Genomic DNA, 21,420 nt, shown 5'->3' with positions numbered 1-21,420 from the left:
CTTCCCTGCTCATTTCTGTCTTTGAATAATATTCGTTAATATGTTATTAAAAAATACTTTAATAGAATATAATTTTCATATTCTTTTCAGACTTATGCTTTCTCAAAAGACAAAACACCCCTTTATAGAAAACATGACAAAACACCCACTATAATCCCAGAAATTTCATTTGGCTAAAAAGTTATTCTGGGTAACCCAATTTTATTTTTAATATAACAATAACTCCAATATCTGATTTAGAATCTATACCTTTTTAGCTTTTGGACTTTCGTAGAAAATGTGTATGATCTGCCGTAGACAACCCAAGTGTGCCAAAACACATTCTTAATGGTTTCTGTCCCTCAATTTTTTCATTACAGGAAGTATAATTTGTACAACACATTTGAGAATTCAAAACAAAGCAGCAAGTGACAAAACTCAGTAGTTTTATTTATTTGACAATGTCAAACAAAATAGAGAATATTCAGCATAAATTTTTTTGAATGTAAACTACATTGTATCAGTAGCTGTCTAGAAAACAATACTTGTGCCCAAACTACCTCGATCCCATATATTTTAATTTTACGTAGCTTAAATAAAGAAAATGAATTTTCGGTCAATTAGGTTTCAATTTACAAAGATGAACATGAAGTAATTTCCTACACTACACTACTTACGGTCGTTGACAACCCGATAGTTTCCATCAGCTTGTCTATTATCTTTTGTAATGCTGGAGCACTGACAACGCAGTGTTTATCTTTAAAACATGATCTACCTTCTTCAGCTGCCTTGCAAAGCTGTGGATCTAAAGGAACCTTACCAAGAAAGGGTACCTTCATCTCGTTGCACATCTTTATCGCTCCACCACCACTACTATCAAATACTTCACTGTTGGCAATGAAATTCAGTATTTCAGGCGCCTTTTCTCTCATGTATTCCAATGTCCATTCTGTAACATCTTTCCTCTCACCATTATCTGTAATCTTGATAAACTTTAAATTTGAGATGGGCTGAGATAGACCACTCATATTCTCTACAACCCCAAGAACTTTCACTCCAACTTTCTTGCAAAAATTAACTTCTTTTTTCACATCAATAAGAGAGACTTGTTGAGGAGTGGTAACTATGATTGCACCATCTATGTTAGCAGCACCAAGGCCTTGAACAATTTCAATTTGTTCATCTGAGGTTCCAGGTGGATTATCAACAATCAGAAAATCAAGTTCACCCCAATAAACGTCTTTTATAAACTGTCTGATAAGTCCATTTTTGCGAGGACCTTTCCATATAGCAGGTGTATCTGAAGAAATTACAAACCCAAATGACATAACTGCCAGATTAGACCCCACATAGAGAGGTGACCACCCAAACTTGCCCTGGTGAAACGTCTGACCTTCTAGACCAAGCATCTTTGGAATGCTTGGACCACAAATGTCTATGTCAAGAAGACCAACTTTAAAATTCCTTGCAGCTAAAGCAAATGCCAGCTGGGCAGAAAATGTGCTCTTGCCAACACCTCCCTTTCCGGACATGACCAATATCTTATGTTTCACGGTGGCCATTCTTTCTGCGATTGTAACCATGTCTGCGAAAAACAAATGCAAAAGACAATGTGACCAAAACTCTAAATTCCAGAGCCCGGGAAGAAATCATACTACAATGTCTACTACATGAGCATTGAGGTTAAGAAATATTCAAAAACAGTCCTAAATTCCAGAGCCTAAAAACATGGTGGCTGAAGAAGCTTATATAAATAAGGGCTTGTTTTGATTGACTTATTTGAGGTTATCTACTTTCATAAGCACTTATGTGACTGTTTGGAAGAGCTTATGAAACAGCTTATGGCATGTTTGATAGATGTTTTCAGCTTATTTCTACAAGCTTTCAAGGATAGCTAATGAAAACAGTTTGACTTTATTTCATCTTTTGTTACGGAAATAGCTTATAAGCACTTTCCACTTAATTAAACTGTTAATTCAAAGAGAGCCTAAATCATGTAAATTATAAGTAGTTGAAGAACGGAAATTCATAAGATAAAGGTGGAGAGTACCAAGATTTGGACATCCTTGACATGAATTAGATTTTCCAGCAGAAATCATGTAATCAAGAAATCAAGATCAAGAAATCAAGAATCATATTCATGGGAAAATATAGAAATCAAGAAATCATGAATCATATTCATGGGAAAATATAGAAACAAATATACATGGGAAAATACACCATTCCTGAACTCAGCAATCATTAACACACCACTAAGACCCCATAACAAACCTAAACTATAGATTACGAGAGAATCTCAAATAAAGAGAGGAATGTGTTAATGATCCCTGCTTGATTAATTTTCCAGCAAAACACACAAGAAATCAAGAATCATATTCATGGGAAAATATAGAAACAAAGCAAATCAAAATTCAAACAAATAATAACAAATATCATATTCATACGCTCATTGGCATCCTCAGGTATATTTTCATTCTCCATGGAAGCTCTGTACAAGGAAAAAAAAAAAAGTAGTGTTCAGTTCAGTAGCAAACATGAAACTTGCAATGAAAGAAAGACAAAAAAAAATATGATAAACGTTGAAAGAAAGATTAAATACATTAGTGAAGAATAACGATTCAATGGAGATGTGAGGGGGAACAGACACAACTTCTAAAACCCTGTTTTTTATACTGCAAAAACCTTTGCTTATTTTGTTCGATAACTAGACACCATGCCCGTGCATTCGCACGGGTCATATATATATTGTTGAGAATAATGACTAAATATTTTTTTGGAAGATTTTATATTTAAATATAGTTTTAGATTTATATTTAAAATATGATAATATTAGGTTTTATGATTTATATTTCTATTTAGAATATTTAAGATTTGTTTAGAATTTATTATAGGATTAGTTTTGTTTTAAAAATATATGATTTGTTTTTAGGAAAAGTAGTTAAGACCAATAAAATCTTTTGAGAATACGTATGGACAGGAATAGCAGTTACTACTCTGCTATTATTAAGGAAAAAATAATATTTACTAATTAGTCAACATATCAAAAACGGACCCACATAAATTTGAATTAAGCATTAGGAGTATACAATTGCCTCGGTAAAATGCATGAAAAATTAACCGCAATAGTGACAATTTATTTGGATTTTTTGACTCAATAAATAAATATACAGTTTTTTTTTTTTTACGGTAAATAAATATACAAGCCATTAGATTTAGTCTAGTGGTGAGAGGTTTGGGTAATACGTTATAGGTCCTGGGTTCGATCCCCAGCTCATTGTAAACAAAAAAAAATAAATAAATATACGGTTATATATAACCAAACTGTCTAATTTGTTTTTTTTTTTTTGCATTAAGCTTATGAAAAAAAAAACTGTCTAATTTAAATTAACTAAGATTGGTTAACAAAAAAAAAATAGCAAGATTGAGATTGATGAAATACTCCGGTATCTAATTTGGATCGCTCAATTTCAAAAAAAAAAAAAGAAAAGAATGTGATCAATTATTGTATATCGACTCCATATTTAATCTAATTTTTTTAATTAGTGTTTAATTTAGCATAAATAAATATCTCAACAAATATATTCTAAACGGAGTATATCTCTTAACAAAATATTTACAAAAAAAAAAATACTCTAAAGTCATAAAATTGAGAGTTGATAAAAAAATCTCTAAGGACCCGATTAGTTCGAGGTAAATAGAGGGGAGGGGAAGGGAAGGGAGAAGGGTAATCTTGACCAAAAAATATTTCTTTTTATTAAATCATTTACAAAAAAAACATTTTTTTTTTAACCAATCAAATCTAGTAATTAAGATTTTTTGTTTTTGTTTTTAAATTTTTTTTTCAAGAATAAAAAATGTTTTTTTTTTGAAAAAAAGATTTAATAAAAATAAATTTTTCTTTTTGTCAAGAATATCCCCTCATCTACCTCGAACCAATCGGGCCCTAAGAGACATAAAAAATAAAAATCCCTAATTTTTATGTGATTTTGGCTTTTTTTTATTTAATTTATATGCACCGTCAGTCTAAAGTTATTTTGCACACGCGTCTAATAATATACCGACACATCATGTATGATAATTAAAAACGCATGATGTGTCACATTCATTAAATAATGTGGCAACGCGTTATTGGATGTAGGTGTAAAACAAAATTACACCGATAGTGCACAACAATTAAACTTTTTTTTTTTACCTGAATTCACCATGCATCTTTTTTTTTATTTCGTCGTATTGATAAACATGAAATTATAAATAAAAAAACACATAATCCAACTCAGCATGTCATATCAGCACATTCAAATATCCAAAATTAAACGAGAGACTAAAAATAAAGAATCTAATATTACATAGATAAAATTAGGTTGTGGGAAATAAACTTATAAAATAATGCACTAAAATATTTCGGCTGCTACAGTTCTCACTCTTATTGACCAAGAGAATCATTCGACTTGAAGACATAAATTGGATGAAGTTCAATTCACATGATAAGAAACATTCATTGGCTGATTTATGGTCTATAATATTGAACTAATTAAAAAACAATTCAGTCTAATTTTCTTTATTGTTATTTTTATTTCAATTTTTGTTTTTTGTATTGGGTGAGTTTTTAAAAGTGCATTTGATCTGCTAAAAAACAGGGGACTGAACATGACAACTTTTGTTGTGCCCTGTTTGGTTTGAAACTTGTTATGGGATTGGACAAATTAAATAGCAAGAGACAGGATAAAAATAAGATTTTTTGTCCCTCACTGAATCACGGGATAACTTTTTTTGTACACAATACGACTATAAAAAATACAAAAATACTCATTTTATTTTCGAATATAAAAATATTATCGTCTTATATCTCTCTGATACGGTGTTGTCATGTTGTGTATTATCTTGTTCTGTCCGGTCCTTGTTGTTTTATGAATCAAACACGCTTATTTTCTAATGCATTTGATAAATGCATGGAAGTGAGAAATAAATTCTACTATACAAGGGTTAGACTATAAATAGGGATCTCTTTTTTTTTTGTGCTACTTTTATTAATAATAATTCAAATGTTTTCTTTCAATTCTTTAGGTGCTACTTTTTATTAGGTGATATGAATAGTTTAAAACAATGACTAAAGTCTACTTTTATTATCAATGTCATAATTTTTTTATTATCATATATTGGTACAAAATTTCAACTACCATTAGCAATGACTAATTTTTGTCAGAAAACTTATGGGACACATCATGTGGGTTATTCCTTTCCAACTTAATTTTATTCTTATATGTCACAATTCATTGTTAGTTGCCAATGTCAAAATTTTACAACCTAATGACGGCACTCCCTCCGGTTTTTTTTTTGTTGATAGGCGAAATAGCCAAACCATTGAAAACTGATGCACACAAAGTGGAGTGACCGAGATTCAAACCCCGGCCCTGACGTCCAACATTGACAATTTTAGCATTTCTGCCAGTTGAGCTAGGATTTGTGGACTACTCCCTCTAGCTTTATTTATAAGCAAAAGTAAAAAAAAAAATTGGCCTAAAATATAAGCAAAATTTATCAAAATCAACTTCACTTAATATTGTTATTTTCCAAAGTACCCTAATTAATTATTCTACTTTTTCACATGGTTGTAGAGTATCAATACAATTATAAGGTCATTTTAAGAATTATAATAGAAATTTTCCATAAAATAAGATAAAAAAAATAACTTCTTAATAAGTGTGTCAATAAGTATATTTACTTATAAAAGAGGCCGAATTGAGTATAACATTATTTTTTTATAGTCATTTTGGATCAAAAGTAACCTTGGTAACAATTTTTAATCTCACACCAACTGAATAAATAATACTATTTAGATACCAATTAGTTGTTTTTTTTGTTACCATGATATTGGTACGAAGTTTCCACCGCCGATAGTGATGACTAATCTCCGTCGGGGAACCTGTGAGGCACACAAGGTGGGTTCTCCCCTCCCAACCGAATTCTCTCCATACGCATGAGCCAGGAATCAAACCCCTAACCACATGCTTAAGGAGACCAAGACCCTTACCACTTATAACAATTCATTGTTGGTAGATACCAATTAGTTTTATTTCAGCAATATTCAAGATGAATCTTTATAGACTATCGTTAGGCTAATTAAGCGGTGGTGGGTATATAATACAGAGTTAGCATAACAACAAATATTAAATAGGGTTATGCTAACCGGTGCCCCCGAGGCACTGGTTAAGAAAACCAAAAAATGAAACTTTTAAATTGAAAATAATACTTTTTAGACTTTCGAGGTGTTGACTGCACAAAGTTCAATGTCATATTACTATATTTGCTTCCTTAAATATTAATAGGAAAGCATATGCTAGATTAAATCAATGGCCAGGATGATGCAGCAGGAACTGCAGCAGGCAGTCCCGCAGCCGACGATCCAAATTGAAAGTCTAATCAAATTTAAGAGTTTTTTTATTTTGAGAACTTTTCTTTTATTCTTGAGATAAAAACTTTATAGTATTGATTCTACCGACAGGTCGCGGTTAGGATATGTTCCTTATTTATTTAATAATTTTGGTTCTACCAACAGGTCGCAGTTAGATCAAATTTTTTACCTGTTTTCAAGACAATCCTTAATAGTCGCTAGGCATGGCAATGGGTACCCGCGGGTACGGTTTTTACCTTCCCCGTTCCCCATACCCGAATCATTGATAAATACCCGTTCCCCGCCCATTACCCGACGGGGATGAAAAATTGAACCCAAACCCCGTCCCAAATGGGTTCGGGTTTACCCAAATGGGTTCGGGTATCCCCGTACCTTGCCCTGTCCTGCTGAACCTTACCCGAACCCAAAATTTTCCCGAACGCTGACATACATACAATACAAAAAATTTCAAATAATAAAGTACAAACCAAAATTTCAATGCATTAAACATACAAATGAAATGATATTCCAAAATATCAAACCAAAATTATCAAAACCATAAATGAAACATAGCAATATAAGATGTGTAGAACTTGAAAAGTTTGGAATGGAATTGAGAGAGAAGGAATCATTACTGCTTGTTAGGAAGTGAAATTATTGGAAGTGAGAAAGAGAATTAGGTGGAGGTGGGAAGTGGCAAAGACGTGAAGTGGGAATTGGGAAGCGAGAAGATGAGTTATATGATTTGTGACATTATAAATAAATAGGGGTAATATAGTAATTTTATATAAACGGGCGGGTTCGGGGACGGGTTCGGGGTGGGTACCAATATCTCCGTTACCCGCCCCATCCCCATGTTTTGTAATCGGGGAAAACCCAAACCCGAACCCAAACCCAGTCAAATCGGTTTTTCCCCGTCAAACTCGGGGTGGGTTCGGGCGGGTACCCGCGGGTACGGGTTCTGTTGCCATGCCTAATAGTCGCTTATCACATATACTAAAATCAAATTCACTTAATATTACAAGGAGCAAAATAAGGATTAACCCTTTAAATTATGTACGTAACATAGTCAAATATGCTTTGACAGCAATCAAATATAACACATATGCTCTTAATAGTGACAGCAATCAAATATAATACAAGTGCCGTAAGAAAATACAAAATAATGTGTCATAAAACAATTGTGTGTAGCGGGTGTATCATATTTTTGTGTCGATAGATCAATCTAAGGTCTAATATTAGCTGTCAAGAAAACAATTGTGCAGCAAAATTGCCTCGACTTACATGGCTTAAGACAAAAACTCCTACACTTCATTACTTACCGTCATTGACAACCCGCTAGTTTCCATCATCTTGTCTATTATATTTTGTAATGCTGGGGCGCTCGATACACAGTTTTTATCCGTAAAACATGATCTACCTTCTTCAGCTGCCTTGCAAAGTTGTGGATCTAAAGGAACCTTACCAAGAAAGGGCACCTCCATTTCATTGCACATCGTTATCGCTCCACCACCACTACTATCAAATACTTCACTGCAGGCAATGAAATTTAGCATTTCAGGCGCCTTTTTTCTCATGTATTCCAATGTCCATTCTGTAACATCTTCCATCTCACCATTATCGGTAATCTTCGTAAACTTTAAATTTGAGATGGGCTGGGATAGACCACTCATATTCTCTACAACCCCAAGAACTTTCACTCCAACTCTCTTGCAAAAATTCACTCCTTTACTCACATCAGTAAGAGAGACTTGTTGAGGAGTGGTAACTATGATTGCACCATCTACATTAGCAGCACCTAGGGATTGAACAACTGTAATTTGTTCATCTGATGTTCCAGGTGGAGTATCAACAATTAGAAAATCAAGTTCATCCCAATAAACGTCTTTTAAAAACTGCTTGATTCTCTTAGTTTTGTGAGAACCTCTATATGTAACAGGTGTATCAGGATCACGAAGCATGAACCCAAATGACATGACTGCAAGATTATACTCCACATAGATAGGAGATAACCCAAAGTTGCTCTCGGATAGCCCTTTACCTTCTAGACCAAGCATCTTTGGGATGCTTGGACCACAAATGTCTATGTCAAGAAGACCAACTTGAAAATCCCTTGCAGCTAAAGCAAATGCCAACTGGGCAGAAAATGTGCTCTTGCCAACACCTCCCTTTCCGGACATGACCAATATCTTATGTTTCACAGTGGCCATTCTTTCTGCGATTGCAACCATATCTGCAAAAAACAAATGCAAAAGACAATGTGACCAAAATTCTAAAACACAAAGCCAATACAATTGCTCAACATCAAGAAAAAAATATATAAAAAAAAAATAAATTATCACCATTAACTTTGAAATAATGGCAAAATAAAAGTATCCAGGGTGAATACTTATAGGTTCAAATTAATTAGTTTCAGAGGAAAAACATCGGATAAAATATCTTAGTCTTCCTTCAAAGTTCAAAATATTAATCAACAGAATGCATTATATAAATCATGTCTAGCTAATTCTACAATCCTGTGCTAAGATCATCGGAGAAATTATGTATGATGCTGAAACACAGCTAGACTGGCTAGGTACGTTAGAGTTAAAACTAGAATTAGAAAAATAATTAAAGAGCAAATATGAAAAGCTCTTTGATGCAGGGCTGTGACAGAAGGCTCTTTATAATAGCTGCAGCAAATGCTCTTCAATGCAAGACTAATGCCGACATCCTGTAACTAATGGAAGACTCGTGAATTCATTCTACTGTTGGAGCCTCTAGTAGGTTCTCAAAGTCTATCACCCTCCCACGCGAGCAAGAGCAACACACTAGCAATGGTTTGGAACTTTGGGAATTTTACTATGACCACTTGGCTAAAATATTTATCTTGTAAAGACCCGAGGATGTCTACTACCAAATACGAATGCTACTTCCTCTCTTTATGTGTGTTGTTTCTTATTTTTTCACTTTTTGCAGGCAAATTCCTATATTATATCACTTTGTTTTCTTTTTGTGTATTAGGCCACAAACTTCACTAATAGGAAATTGTGGAATTCAGTTTGAAACTATTATTATATCTATAAGCATATCTAGTCATGAATGTTTCATATTGGATTAGAATGATGTCCAACACATGGATGGAATTGAATAAATCCTCAACACAAAACAATCCCCACTATCAAATGCCCAATGAGTTAATGACCCTAACAAGACCAAACAATAAACACAATAAGCAAAACAATATAGCACCAAATGCTTCCCTAGTCTTGGCTTTAATTTTTCTTCATATGACAAGGACATTTGTCATATCATAACAAAGGCATGAACTATGACAGACAGGGCTAATTCACTTACCATATAATATAAGCAATGAAAATGATGAGCCTAGGAAGAAATCATACTACAATATATACTACATGAGCACCGAGGTTAAGAAATACTCAGAAATAGTCCCGAATTCCAGAGCCTAAAATATGGTTGCTGAACAAGCTTATATAAATAAGGGCTTGTTTCGATTGACTTATTTGAGCTTATCTACCTGCATAAGCACTTGTGTGACTGGTTGGAAGAGCTTATGCATGTCTAATAGATGTTTTCAGGTTATTTCTACAAGCTTTCAAGGATAGCTTATGAAAACAATTTGACTTTATTTTATCTTTTGTTATAGAAATATCTTAGATACAAACACTTATGTGATTTAATGTTTGCCGCTTAATTAAACTGTTTATTCAAACAGGGCTTAAATCATGCAATCATAAGATAAAGGTGAAGAGTACCAGGATCAGGTCCTTTAGGGCCAGTAGCACAAGATTGTTGTTTTGGGCATCCTTGACATGAATCAGATTTTCCAGCTGATTCAGACTGAGGACCTGGGCAATCTGTAAATCCACAGCACAAAACACACATGAATCATATTCATATTAATTGGAATATATAGAAACAAAGCAAATCAATATTCAAAAGCATAATAACAAATATATTCATACGGTCATTGGCATCCTCAGGTATATCTCCATTCTCCATAGAAGCTCTTATCTTCTGTACCAAAAAAAAAATCAAATTTTTAGAGTTCAGTTCAGTAGCAAACATTAAACTTGCAATGATAAAGAAAGATTAAATACATTACTGAAGAGAAACAATCTCAGGGTGGTGGCGAGGATCAAAGAGAGAAGCGATTCAATGGAGGTGAATGAAGGGAACAAACACAGCTTTCTAAAACCCCTGATTTTTATAACGAAAAAACCTTTGCTTATTTTGTTCGATAAAAGGAGAAATATGGGAATTGGATTTTGTTTTTTTTGACACAAAAAATTGGATTTGTTTTCCAAAAGGGTTTTTTTTTTTTTTTTTTAAATATTTAGATACATATCTGATATCTCTCACCAAACTATTTATAAAAAAAATCTCTAAAAGGCATAAAAATCTCTCAACAATTTACCAAAAAAAAAACAAATATTTGTAAACACCCGTGTGTTTGTTTCATGGCAACGATCAAAATATGATTTTGTTACTTTTGCCACATCGTATTTTCCATTCTATGAACAATTAACGATGGAAAAAAGTACCGTATATACATGTTTGATGCACACATGTTACTAACCGATTTACATATAATGTATATTTGGATTAAGTTGTTTTTTTTTAATTTATTCATTGATTTTATTTGTTTATATTGATCGCTTGATTTTTTAAGGTAATTATTGATTGATTCATTATATTTTTATAAGAAATTTGTATCGAATTTATTGAATTATTTAAATCTTAAAAATTCATAAAGTATTTTGAAATCTCAAAAGTTTATGTTATAAAATCTCACAGATTCTTGTGTTAAGAATCTTGATTGTTAAAAGTCTTTAAAAAAAAATCTTTTAAAATCTCACGAAATCAATATGATCTCACAAAGTCTTTCAAAATCAAGATTTTTTTTGCCAAAATTATCTTTCGAAATCCCAATCCAATACACCCCCTTAAGTTCACGGAAAAATAATTGATTGAATGATTATTTTTTGGTATACCTAATTAATGTATAATTTAATTTTAGTAATTAGTAAATTTAATAATTTTTATCCTTCCCTCAAGAATGAACATATATCTAAAATTAATCAAACTTTAGGACCACTTTGGTCCCCAACATCTAGACAGCTCAAGTAAACCTTAGGACCACTTTAATTATTTTATATCATTATTCATTCGCATGCAATCCTTGTTTTATAGCAAATCTATGAGTTTCATGGCAATAAGGTTTTGTTTTACAATCTGTTGATTGCTATATATAATAATTCTGTCTTCATTTTCATGTAGACACAATCAAGACCATGGGGGAAGATAATATTAAGAACACATAATATGTACTATCTAATTTTATGAAACAGAATATGTACTATATACATAATTTAGAACTATTTATTTGACAAACATAATTTAAAAAATTTGTGCAACTAGAAACATGGGGTCTAAGTCCCGTGAGTCTAACTCGGTTGATAGTACATTACATTATATATAGAAGAGTTAAGGTTCAAATCCTGATCATCTAATTCATCTCACGTATCCATCTTAAGAGTGAAATTTTTAGTCAGTTGATATGGGGTCTAATAATTTAAAGCTCGATTATAAGGTAGGTAAGTTCTGCCATAAAAATTATTTTCTAAAAGTTGAACTCAAATTCTCACAAACTCGTCTTAGAAAAATATTCATTAACTACACGAGTTGCTTTTGGTTTTTTTTTTTTTTTTGTTAAGTAGATCAATGACTAAAAATTTCAATTTAAGCGGAGTGTCCGGAGAGTATGAACCTCAACTATTCTATATATAATCCGATATTTTTACCAACTGAATTATGCTTATATGACGAGCTGCTTTTGGTTTGGGTTATCATGTAATTGGTACGAAGTTTCCACCGCCGATAACGATGACTAATTTCCGTCGGGGAACCTGTGGGGCACACAAGGTGGGTTCTCCCCTTCCAACCGAATTCTCTCCATATGCATGAGCCAGGAATCGAAGCCCTAACCACATTCTTAAGGGGACTAAGACCCTTACCACTTGAACCAATTCATTGTTGGTGAGCTACTTTTGGTTTTAATCCCCATTTTATAGACTTTGAAAATTGAAACTACAATATGCAAATTTAATCGTCTCCGTACTACATATATATAGCCAGCTCCTAATCAATTCCTTGGACCATTTTATTTTTATAATTTGTTTGTCATTTGCAATCAATCGTTTGTTTAAATACAGAAATCATTGAATTAATTTATACCTACGAATGCAAACCTGTTTTTATCAATTTGTATTTGATGATATGTTTAATATTCGCATCAGACCACTAAATCTTCGGCTCATTTTATTTGGCCATATGTGAGATCTTGTAGGACCTAAACGAGAAAGGAGCTCAACAAAAAACCAAAGTGGTGATCAGAAAATTGGAATCAAAAGAATATTGGAAGATATACAGAGTCAAGGGCACACCATATAATCCAACTATGTCCAATGTTTTATTTTAAGGGAATTATTTTGAGTTTATATTTTTGGGCATTAACCTTTTAAAGTTTTATGATAATACAGAATTCAGCAATGAAGTAAGAAAAATTTGATAAAAAATTGTTTATATCGGGATTTAAACTCGAGTTCTTTCGAACAATTCGTCATATAAGGGTTCATTAATTACATGAGCCCAATATTTTAGTTGAATTATTTTGAGTTTAATACATATAGATAAGATAATAAAATGATAAACACTTTGGTATCTTAGAATTGGTTGTGTATTGATACCTCATGCAAAATTCGTTGTCATATTTTATTAAAAATAAATTCAAATTTTGAATTAATTGTGTCTATGGGATACCGATACCTAACCAAATATATTTTTTTGTGCTAAAAATTTCACGCTTAAGTTGGATAAGTGGGATGATCGGAATTCGAACGTCAGCTCCCTGCATATATAATGCAATGCTCTGCCAACTGAGATAAGCTCGTGGGACATATATACCTAACCAAATTCTAAGGATACCAAAAAATTTACATAATTGAATATATTATTATGCAACCAACATTAATAATGATATATGAACCTTACCTTAATTAAGTTACTTCAAGTGTTTTATGTTATCCATTTTGTCACATTAAGTTAATCTAATAAAAAGAAAAGGACATAAATTCTTCATTTTATTGAACCTACGAGCAAGACTTTCATGATCATGTGACTATATAGACATATTCACATAATTTTTGATTATTTATGAAATAATTAAAAGAATAAAATAAAAAATTTAAATTTTATGAGTGGGACCATTAAATTATATTTTGTCACGTGACCATGTAAGAATAATTCTTGAACCTACTGTACCTTGGTCGGAGATGCCCAAAGAATATTGTAAGATATTTCATCATAACACTAAAAATTGATTATATAGAAATATTAATTATATTAAAAACTAAAAATAAAAGTAAAAAAAGTATATTAAGGACTAAAAAAAATATTAAGGACTAAAAAAAAAGTTGCTAGAAACGCTCCTTTTTTTAACACTCTCATTAACACTCTCTATCTCTAATTGGTTTATTATAATAAAAAAATAAAATACTAAAATAAAAAACATGTTTCTACAAGGACTATTATGAGGGGAAAATGTATATACTACATAGACAAACAAAAAAAAAAAATATATATTAGATTAAGGAACCAAATTTCTGTTTATATATTCCCTAATAACATGTTGATGCAAAATCAAAACTAGGTAAAGGAAATCAATAATTAACAGATTTAATTACCAACATAATATAATCAATGGGTTCTGAAGGAAACCTGATGCTTCCTGTTCTTGATTTCACCAAAGAAGATTTAAAACTAGGGACAAATTCATGGTCATCAACATGCACAAGTGTGCGCCAAGCTTTTGAAGAGTATGGATGCTTCATAGTTGTGTATGATAAAGCTTCTTATTATGAACTTCAAAATGGTGTATTCAGTTCTTTGAAGGAGCTTTTTGATCTTCCAACAGAAACAAAACAGAGAAACATATATGAAGGGAAACCTTTGAAGGGATATGTAGGACAACACCCTAAGATTCCTCTCCATGAAAGCATGGGTGTAGATGAAGGAACAACACTTGAGGGAATTCAAAGTTTTGCTCAAAAAATGTGGCCTAATGGAAATGATAAATTTTGGTTAGTACACATAATAATTGTTGCTTCTCTTTAATAATTCATTTATTCACTACTAAATAAATTTAAGTCCAAGATTTAATCTTTAGCTAATGCGTATGAAAAATATATGTTATGACTTACGAGAGGTCAACTCCTTATAAGAATTTTAGTTATCTCAAAAGATTAGTTTTTCTGCAGTTACGTGCGTAAGAACTTTTTTGTTCACTAAAATGAAAAAGTTTGATCTTTGATTAAAACAATTATTCAGCAATGATATATATAGGAAAGATTTTGTTCACGAAACATATTTTGTTTCATACATAATAGTATAATACCCACAACGGCTTTACTCTTACTTTGACGGAAATCATGGTTAGTATGTGTGATAAGAAGCCAATCACTAATTGACACCTCTTTTGTGAAAATATTTCTCTATATCCAACATTTTTTATAAGTATTTAAATTTCTTAAAAAGATCGCACTTCTTATTATTAATGACCTCTTATTTATATATTGGATTAATCTTTATTTAAATTCTGACTGAACTTCAGATTAACTAGTACCTCTAACATAAAAATTTGATTTTTGTAGTAAATATTTGTTTGAATATGCAAAGCTAGTGAAAGAACTAGATGAAATTGTGGCAAGAATGGTATTTGAAAGTTATGGTGTGGTGGAACACTATGACAAGTACATAGGATCCACAAGTTATCTCCTTAGGTTTTTGGCACACAAAGCACCTGAACAGGTGGAGCCTCAACTTGGTTTTGTGTCTCACACCGACAAGAGCTTCACAACTATTCTTCACCAAAATCATGTCAATGGACTCGTGGTGGAGACAAAGGATGGTAGTTGGATTGATGTTGATTTCTCTTCACCAACTTCCTTTGTTGTCATGGCTGGTGATGCACTCATGGTAAGAATTTACATATAACTTTCAACTAAGTTAAGGCTTAATTTTGGAATTATGATCTATTTGTCTAGTTTTTATCTCTAACCTACTTAATTAGTATCTTTGACCCAAAATAGACGTCTAAAGGTATCTACGCATCAAAACGTCCGAGTTTATTTTTTACGCCCTCCGGTCTTTTTTATAAGAAATACTTTGAAAAAATCACACAGACCAAAAAAAGACATTTAACATAGTTATTTTCATTTAATACTCTTATAAATTTAAATTTATTTCATGTATACTCTTATTTAATTACTCTATTCAACTAACTTACTTATTTTTAAATTCTCTCTCATAATAAATAAGGAAATAAGTGAAATTGAACATTTAAAATATTTAAAAATTGGTCAAAGTTTCTTATAAAAAGGACCAAATTTTTTGCCCTAAGTGTACCTTATAAAAAGGACTAGAGGAAGTAATTAAGGTTGGACTACCTCCCAAATAGGGACTTGGATTAGGTGCATTCAAATTCACTGTGCAGTCATGCAGTCACCCTAATTTAATAGCCCAAATTCAAAACTCCCAAAATAAATAAAAGACATAAATAACATGAATGGTTGAGATTTACCTGCAGTCACAATTTGACCGGAGGGAATCCATTTCCTCCAAATAGACATCTCCAAAAATCGAACCTAGTTTTTTTTAAAGGGAGTCTTGTCGCCAACTCTTCTAAATTATATTTAATATATCCATAGTGATGACTCTAATTTTTTTGCCATATATTATTATAGCGTAGACTTCCTCTTTTGTATCAAGACCTCTGCCGTCGCCATGATTCTCATTTGTGGTTCACGATAATCTAGTCTTGTTTGGCTCTTTAATGCTTGTTGTGATTCGTTGCATTTAGTGTGTGCGCGCACGCTTAGGTTTATGTAGACCACTTTTGTATTTTAGATTGCTTATATATATGTGCAGGCTTGGAGCAACGACAGAATAAAGTCTCCTAATCACAAAGTTTTGATGAATGGAAATGAAAAAAGGTACTCTCTTGGTCTGTTTGCCTTCTACAAAGGACTTGTTCAAGTACCTGAAGAGCTAATTGATGAGGAACATCCATTGCAATATAAGCCGTTTGATCATCTTGCATTACTCAATTTCGGTTATAGTGTTAATATCAAAGACTTTTGTGGCATTGTCCAACTTTAAACTTCATATAAATAAACTATATGTGATATTCATATGTACAATGTTGTCTTTAAGCATGTAATTACATATGTGGATTGTGTTACAACAAAAAAGAATGTATGTGGATTGTATATGTTGCATTGTGTATTGTACTAGCTATAAGTGTTTTTGTAAAATATACTGCTGTAAAGTTGTCATTATATACTTGTAAAATACATGTACAGTGTATTTTTTTTTCATCCATTGTTGTTACCGATGATGTAAATTGAAAGACTATTAATAAGAATTGAATTTTTCAACCATTTTTTCTCCTAAAAGGCACCTTGTTATTGAGGTAGGTGAAATCAATAGTGTTTTGGGTTCGTCTTTCGTTAAACATATTCGAAGAATGATAGATTTAGATTCGGAGGTGAAAATGTCTCATGTATATAGGAAGGCTAATTAATGTGTGGATGCATTAACGAACATTGAATGTTCTTTGGATTGTGGTGTCATTTTTTATTATGAATTTTGTTCAGGTAATATTAGACATTTATTCTCTGCTGATGTAATGGGTCATTGTACCCCTAGATTGATTCCAATTTAATTTTCTATTTTGGGCTTAGCCCTCTTGTTTATCAGAAAATAAAATAAAGGTTTAAATAATTAAACCATGGCCACCTATAAGACTATAAAGTTGTTGGCAAAGGATCTTTTAATATTGGAGGAAGATACTTGCCATCTATACCCTTCATTATTCTTTTTAATAAGAAAAATGTTAACTAGTGTCATTGGAACACTAGTAAAATAATTTGGAATTTCTGTAATTTATCATTTAAAAATATAAAATGTCCTCTTTTTAATATAAAATTTACCTTTTTAATTTTATTAACTATTATCATGAAACACTAATTAATATGACATTTTAATAATTGAGACTGTATGTACAAAAATAAAAGGAGTGGATGAGATTCCAAAGCTGAAAGAAAATGTGATAATAGAGGAAGGTTGTTATGTCAAAAAGGAGGGACAAATTGAATAATTTTCTTTTTTCATAAAATAAACTATTACTTACTTTAAATAATTCTTCAATTTATTTACAATTCTTAAAAATTCACAAAAATCAACAACAACAACAACAACAAAAGCTGGTGATGAAACAAGTGTTCTGTTGACTTTTGTTTTTAAAACAGTTGGGGGTATACAATAGTAAAATGGAGAAGACGGAGTTGTGAATAGAAAATCTGATAAATGAAAATTTGGAAATGTCCTAATAGGATCCGTTCTTTTTCAATATGATAGATGACAATAGTTGTCCTCGGTGACCACAAAGACCCAAATTCATTATGCATGTATTAAGAGGTTGTGAAGAAACAATGAAATTTTTGGTCCTCAAATATCAAACCAGATAATTGGGCGAATTTTTTTTAGCATAGGTCTCATGTCTTGGCTTGAATGGGACCTTGGTAATGGAGATATTAAAAATACATCCTGGAGTTGGGTGATTTTTTTTTGGCGTCTTTGTCAATGTTTTGTGGAAGGATCGTAATGAATTGGTGTTTAATCAGTACTCCAACCTTCAGCAAAATTGACTTCTTCATATACTTAACCAAGTGCAAATGGTAGTTGATAGTGTTATTAAACATGCGGCTTATATGGAGTGATATGAGTCCATCATTCCAATTAGTGGAAGCTCCCTCCTATAGATACTCTTGAGTTTAATGTACACGGAGCGCATATTAACAGTAATGGTTTCTCAGCTTATGGCAGATTGCTTAGAGACTCTAGAGTAGTCTCATTAAAGGTTTTTATTGCAACCTTGGCCACAATAATTCGCAGGGTACTGAGATGTGGAGTTTAGTTCATGCTATGTGTATTGCTCGTCATCTTCATCTTATCCATGTCTTTTTTTAAACAGACTCTACCCTTGTTGTAATTGTTGTTCTCAACTGTTCTACCGTCATATCTTATCTCAAATCTCTCATAGAAGATGTTCCTAATCTACTAAATCATCCAGATTGAAATATCACTATTCAATATTTTTTCAGAGAGATCAACTCATGTAGATTTAACAACCAAAAATGGATTTGATGTTCATTTTTCCCTTAGTTTTAATTAATTCTGATTGTAATTGTTTGCATGCTTTTTAGTTTTAGATTGTGAAGGTGCTACTATCCCTCGTTTAGTTCATTAATTTATTTTTTTTATTATTAAAAAAAAAACATTTACTTGGCCATAATTAAACTCTTCCATACTAAGCTTTGCTGCCCAAACCAGCAAAACAAGTTAACAACAACCATTAACCAATCATCCATAACTACATACTGTTAACGCCCATTCTCTCCAACTTCAAATTTAAGTCATTCCCATTCCTATTCACACAAAGTCAAGCCTCGTATAATCATATATATTCATATTATTATATACCCCTGAAAATCCAACATTTTTCCTCACGTTACACAAATAAATTTACACCCATATTTTGTCCCTTTGTAGCAGACCCATCATATGACACCACGTGTTTCTCGATCCTCTCAATTTCCCTCCCAAAAATTAAAAATCTCAACATCAGTCAGTGTGTGTACCAATGTACTAATCTTTTCCGTTCCGTCCGGTTCTAATCATAAAAAGATATTTATTTTTTAAATATATTAAAAGTTTGATATATCTAATCTATATTATTATTTAGATACATAAAATTTTTAGTGTATACAAAAATTGAATGTTTGGTTGGAATGAAATAAAGTACAAAGAAAAGGAAACACGAAAATTGATGAACGAATTTAGACTACAATTTAATTTAAGTTCATTGGTCGATTTCCATGTTTTTCTTCCTCCATACTTTCTTTTCTTCCAAACTCAAACTCTATTTGAAGAAACTTTTCAACAAATTTTATAAGCTAATAAAAAAAATTACAAGCTTTTCAAAAAAAATATAGCCACCAAACAAATATATTTTTGTTATATGAACTTATAATTAAACTACTACAATCAATTAATGCATTATTATAATACTCGCTAAAATATAAATTAAATTAGCATAATACAAATACTAAATATGAAGTATTCAAATAAAAATTACAAATAAATAATAGAATTTAAAGTGCAATATTATAGTACTAAAATATTATTACAACAAGGTAATCATCCTAATAATAATAATAATAATAATAATAATAATAAGAATAATAATAATAAGCCAGAATATTACATTGCAATATTTTAGTCAATTATTATAGTGCAACATTTTAGTTAATTATTATTTTTAAATAATAATTGGGTGACATTTTTTTTATAAGATTTTGGGTGATATATTACGTTAATAAGTGTCCAGTAACTTAACACCATTAACTATTTTTTGAAGAAAAAAAAAGTGTCTGTTAGCTTTCCTCTTCTTGATTAAAAAGGAAAAAAAAAAGAACTTTTCTCTTGTCTAATCTAGAGTAAGTGTAGCGCCCAACTAACAACAAAGGGATGAAATTCATAAAATCAAATTAATATTTTTTGCTTTATTTACAAATTATGCTTTGGAACGAAACACTGACAAAATTTACAAAAATAATTTGGTACTCTCTTTTCTCTTCTCCTTGTTTCAAGTTTCAATTTAAGAGTAGAGTTGAGAAGGGTAAAATAGAGATACTCGAAAAACTACAAAATGGAGAATTTTGTTTATTAAGGTTTATGTGGAGAATTGATTTTGGCCAGAACTGAAAAGCTACAAAATGTTGCTTCAATTGGAATCTATTCCACGCAGTGGAATCAATTCTTTAAAGAGAATCCAAACACCCTTTAAACATGATAGATCCATTCTACATGCCTAGAATTCATTCTAGCTCTTCTAGAATTGAAACCAAACATATACTAACTATTAACTCAAATTTTGATACCGAAGAGTTAGGTCTAGCATAAATGGTTAGACTCTCATTGCATAACTAATAATTACTAATGTTTAAATTCTAACCAAAATATGCATCTATTTTTAATATATGACATGTCTTGAATAAAATCACCTCTAATATTACACAAAAAATAAAAATCACATCTAATAAATAAATAAAAAAACTCTATTTTGAAAATACATAATTGTACTAGAGGGATGAATTTATGTTCAACTCAATTACCTCATTATTTAAATAAAGGAGACGATCTATATTGGCTGGGAAAAAATCTCTAAAGGTTGGTTAATGCTCAACAACGATGGTGCTTGCAAAAGAGGTGGAGACTTTTCAGGTTGTGGTGGCCTATTCGGCAACTCTAATGGAAAATGGATGAAAGACTACTTTAAGAAGATTGATGTGTGTGATGTCTTTCCTGCTGAATTGTAGGGAATGTATCTAGGCTTGGATATGGCTTGGAATGATCACATTGCACAACTCATTATGGAAAGTAATTCCGAAATTCTGATTGATATTGTTATGGATAACTACAAGTTCAGTGGAGTGGTTCCCATTTTGGTGCAACGTATTCAAAACCTTTTGGCTTTAGATTGACGTGTTCAATTTTGTCATACTTGGAGAGAGGGAAATTGTTGTGTTGATTAACTTGCTAACTTTAGCATCTTTTTAGATTCTCTAGTTTGTGCTAGAATGGAAACTCCTCCAAGTGAGCTCCATAAACTCATTTTTGACGATATTTCTGTGGTTTGTATGTTTGTAAAAAAAAAATTAAAACTTTCTTTTTTCGATAAACTTGGAGTCTCCTCAAATGTCGACTTTTTGACTCAGACTACTTCTCTAAAAAGCATTTATGATCTTCTTAACAAGCGAAACAATCAGAACTTTTCTTCTTCTTTTTAGCTTTCTTAAAAATAAAAATAAAAATTCAATAAATAACAATAATTTTAGCCTCTGACCTATCATCAGTCCTAACCC

The 21,420-nt window shown here is 31.5% G+C and overlaps 3 protein-coding genes across 4 annotated transcripts; 1 reads left to right on the top strand and 2 right to left on the bottom strand.

Moving 5' to 3' along the window:
• On the bottom strand, positions 1–1,654 carry LOC123916819 (cytosolic Fe-S cluster assembly factor NBP35-like). Its single transcript, XM_045968381.1, has one exon. The coding sequence runs from the start codon at positions 1,560–1,562 to the stop codon at positions 639–641; it is 924 nt and encodes a 307-aa protein (XP_045824337.1). The 5' UTR covers positions 1,563–1,654; the 3' UTR covers positions 1–638.
• A 5,734-nt stretch (positions 1,655–7,388) lies between these two features.
• LOC123916812 (cytosolic Fe-S cluster assembly factor NBP35-like) lies at positions 7,389–10,891 on the bottom strand. Of its 2 annotated transcripts, none has more exons than XM_045968367.1 (4): positions 10,474–10,891; positions 10,339–10,390; positions 10,129–10,230; positions 7,389–8,603 (listed from the first exon to the last, which is right to left on the bottom strand). In XM_045968367.1, the coding sequence occupies exons 2-4, from the start codon at positions 10,373–10,375 to the stop codon at positions 7,675–7,677; spliced, it is 1,068 nt and encodes a 355-aa protein (XP_045824323.1). In that variant the 5' UTR covers positions 10,376–10,390; positions 10,474–10,891; the 3' UTR covers positions 7,389–7,674. The 2 variants fall into 2 exon arrangements, with proteins under 2 accessions (XP_045824323.1, XP_045824312.1); XM_045968356.1 differs by having other exon boundaries at positions 10,479–10,762.
• A 3,139-nt stretch (positions 10,892–14,030) lies between these two features.
• LOC123916801 (probable 2-oxoglutarate-dependent dioxygenase AOP1) lies at positions 14,031–16,887 on the top strand. The gene is made up of 3 exons (XM_045968347.1): positions 14,031–14,514; positions 15,085–15,409; positions 16,361–16,887. The coding sequence occupies exons 1-3, from the start codon at positions 14,135–14,137 to the stop codon at positions 16,589–16,591; spliced, it is 936 nt and encodes a 311-aa protein (XP_045824303.1). The 5' UTR covers positions 14,031–14,134; the 3' UTR covers positions 16,592–16,887.
• Positions 16,888–21,420: the final 4,533 nt, after the last annotated feature.

The sequence above is a fragment of the Trifolium pratense genome, linkage group LG1, assembly GCF_020283565.1.
Source record: "Trifolium pratense cultivar HEN17-A07 linkage group LG1, ARS_RC_1.1, whole genome shotgun sequence".
NCBI lineage: Eukaryota > Viridiplantae > Streptophyta > Magnoliopsida > Fabales > Fabaceae > Trifolium > Trifolium pratense.
This window is presented reverse-complemented; position numbering and strand designations above follow the sequence as displayed.

Coding starts and splice junctions, on each gene's coding strand:
- LOC123916819 (XM_045968381.1), bottom strand. CDS start 1,562: ATGGTTACAATCGCAGAAAGAATGGCCACCGTGAAACATAAGATATTG.
- LOC123916801 (XM_045968347.1), top strand. CDS start 14,135: ATGGGTTCTGAAGGAAACCTGATGCTTCCTGTTCTTGATTTCACCAAA. Junction 14,515..15,084: donor AATGGAAATGATAAATTTTG/GTTAGTACACAT, acceptor TGATTTTTGTAG/TAAATATTTGTTTGAATATG. Junction 15,410..16,360: donor TGGCTGGTGATGCACTCATG/GTAAGAATTTAC, acceptor ATATATGTGCAG/GCTTGGAGCAACGACAGAAT.
- LOC123916812 (XM_045968367.1), bottom strand. CDS start 10,375: ATGGAGAATGGAGATATACCTGAGGATGCCAATGACC. Junction 10,231..10,338: donor ACCTGAGGATGCCAATGACC/GTATGAATATAT, acceptor GTGGATTTACAG/ATTGCCCAGGTCCTCAGTCT. Junction 8,604..10,128: donor CCCTAAAGGACCTGATCCTG/GTACTCTTCACC, acceptor TGTTTTTTGCAG/ATATGGTTGCAATCGCAGAA.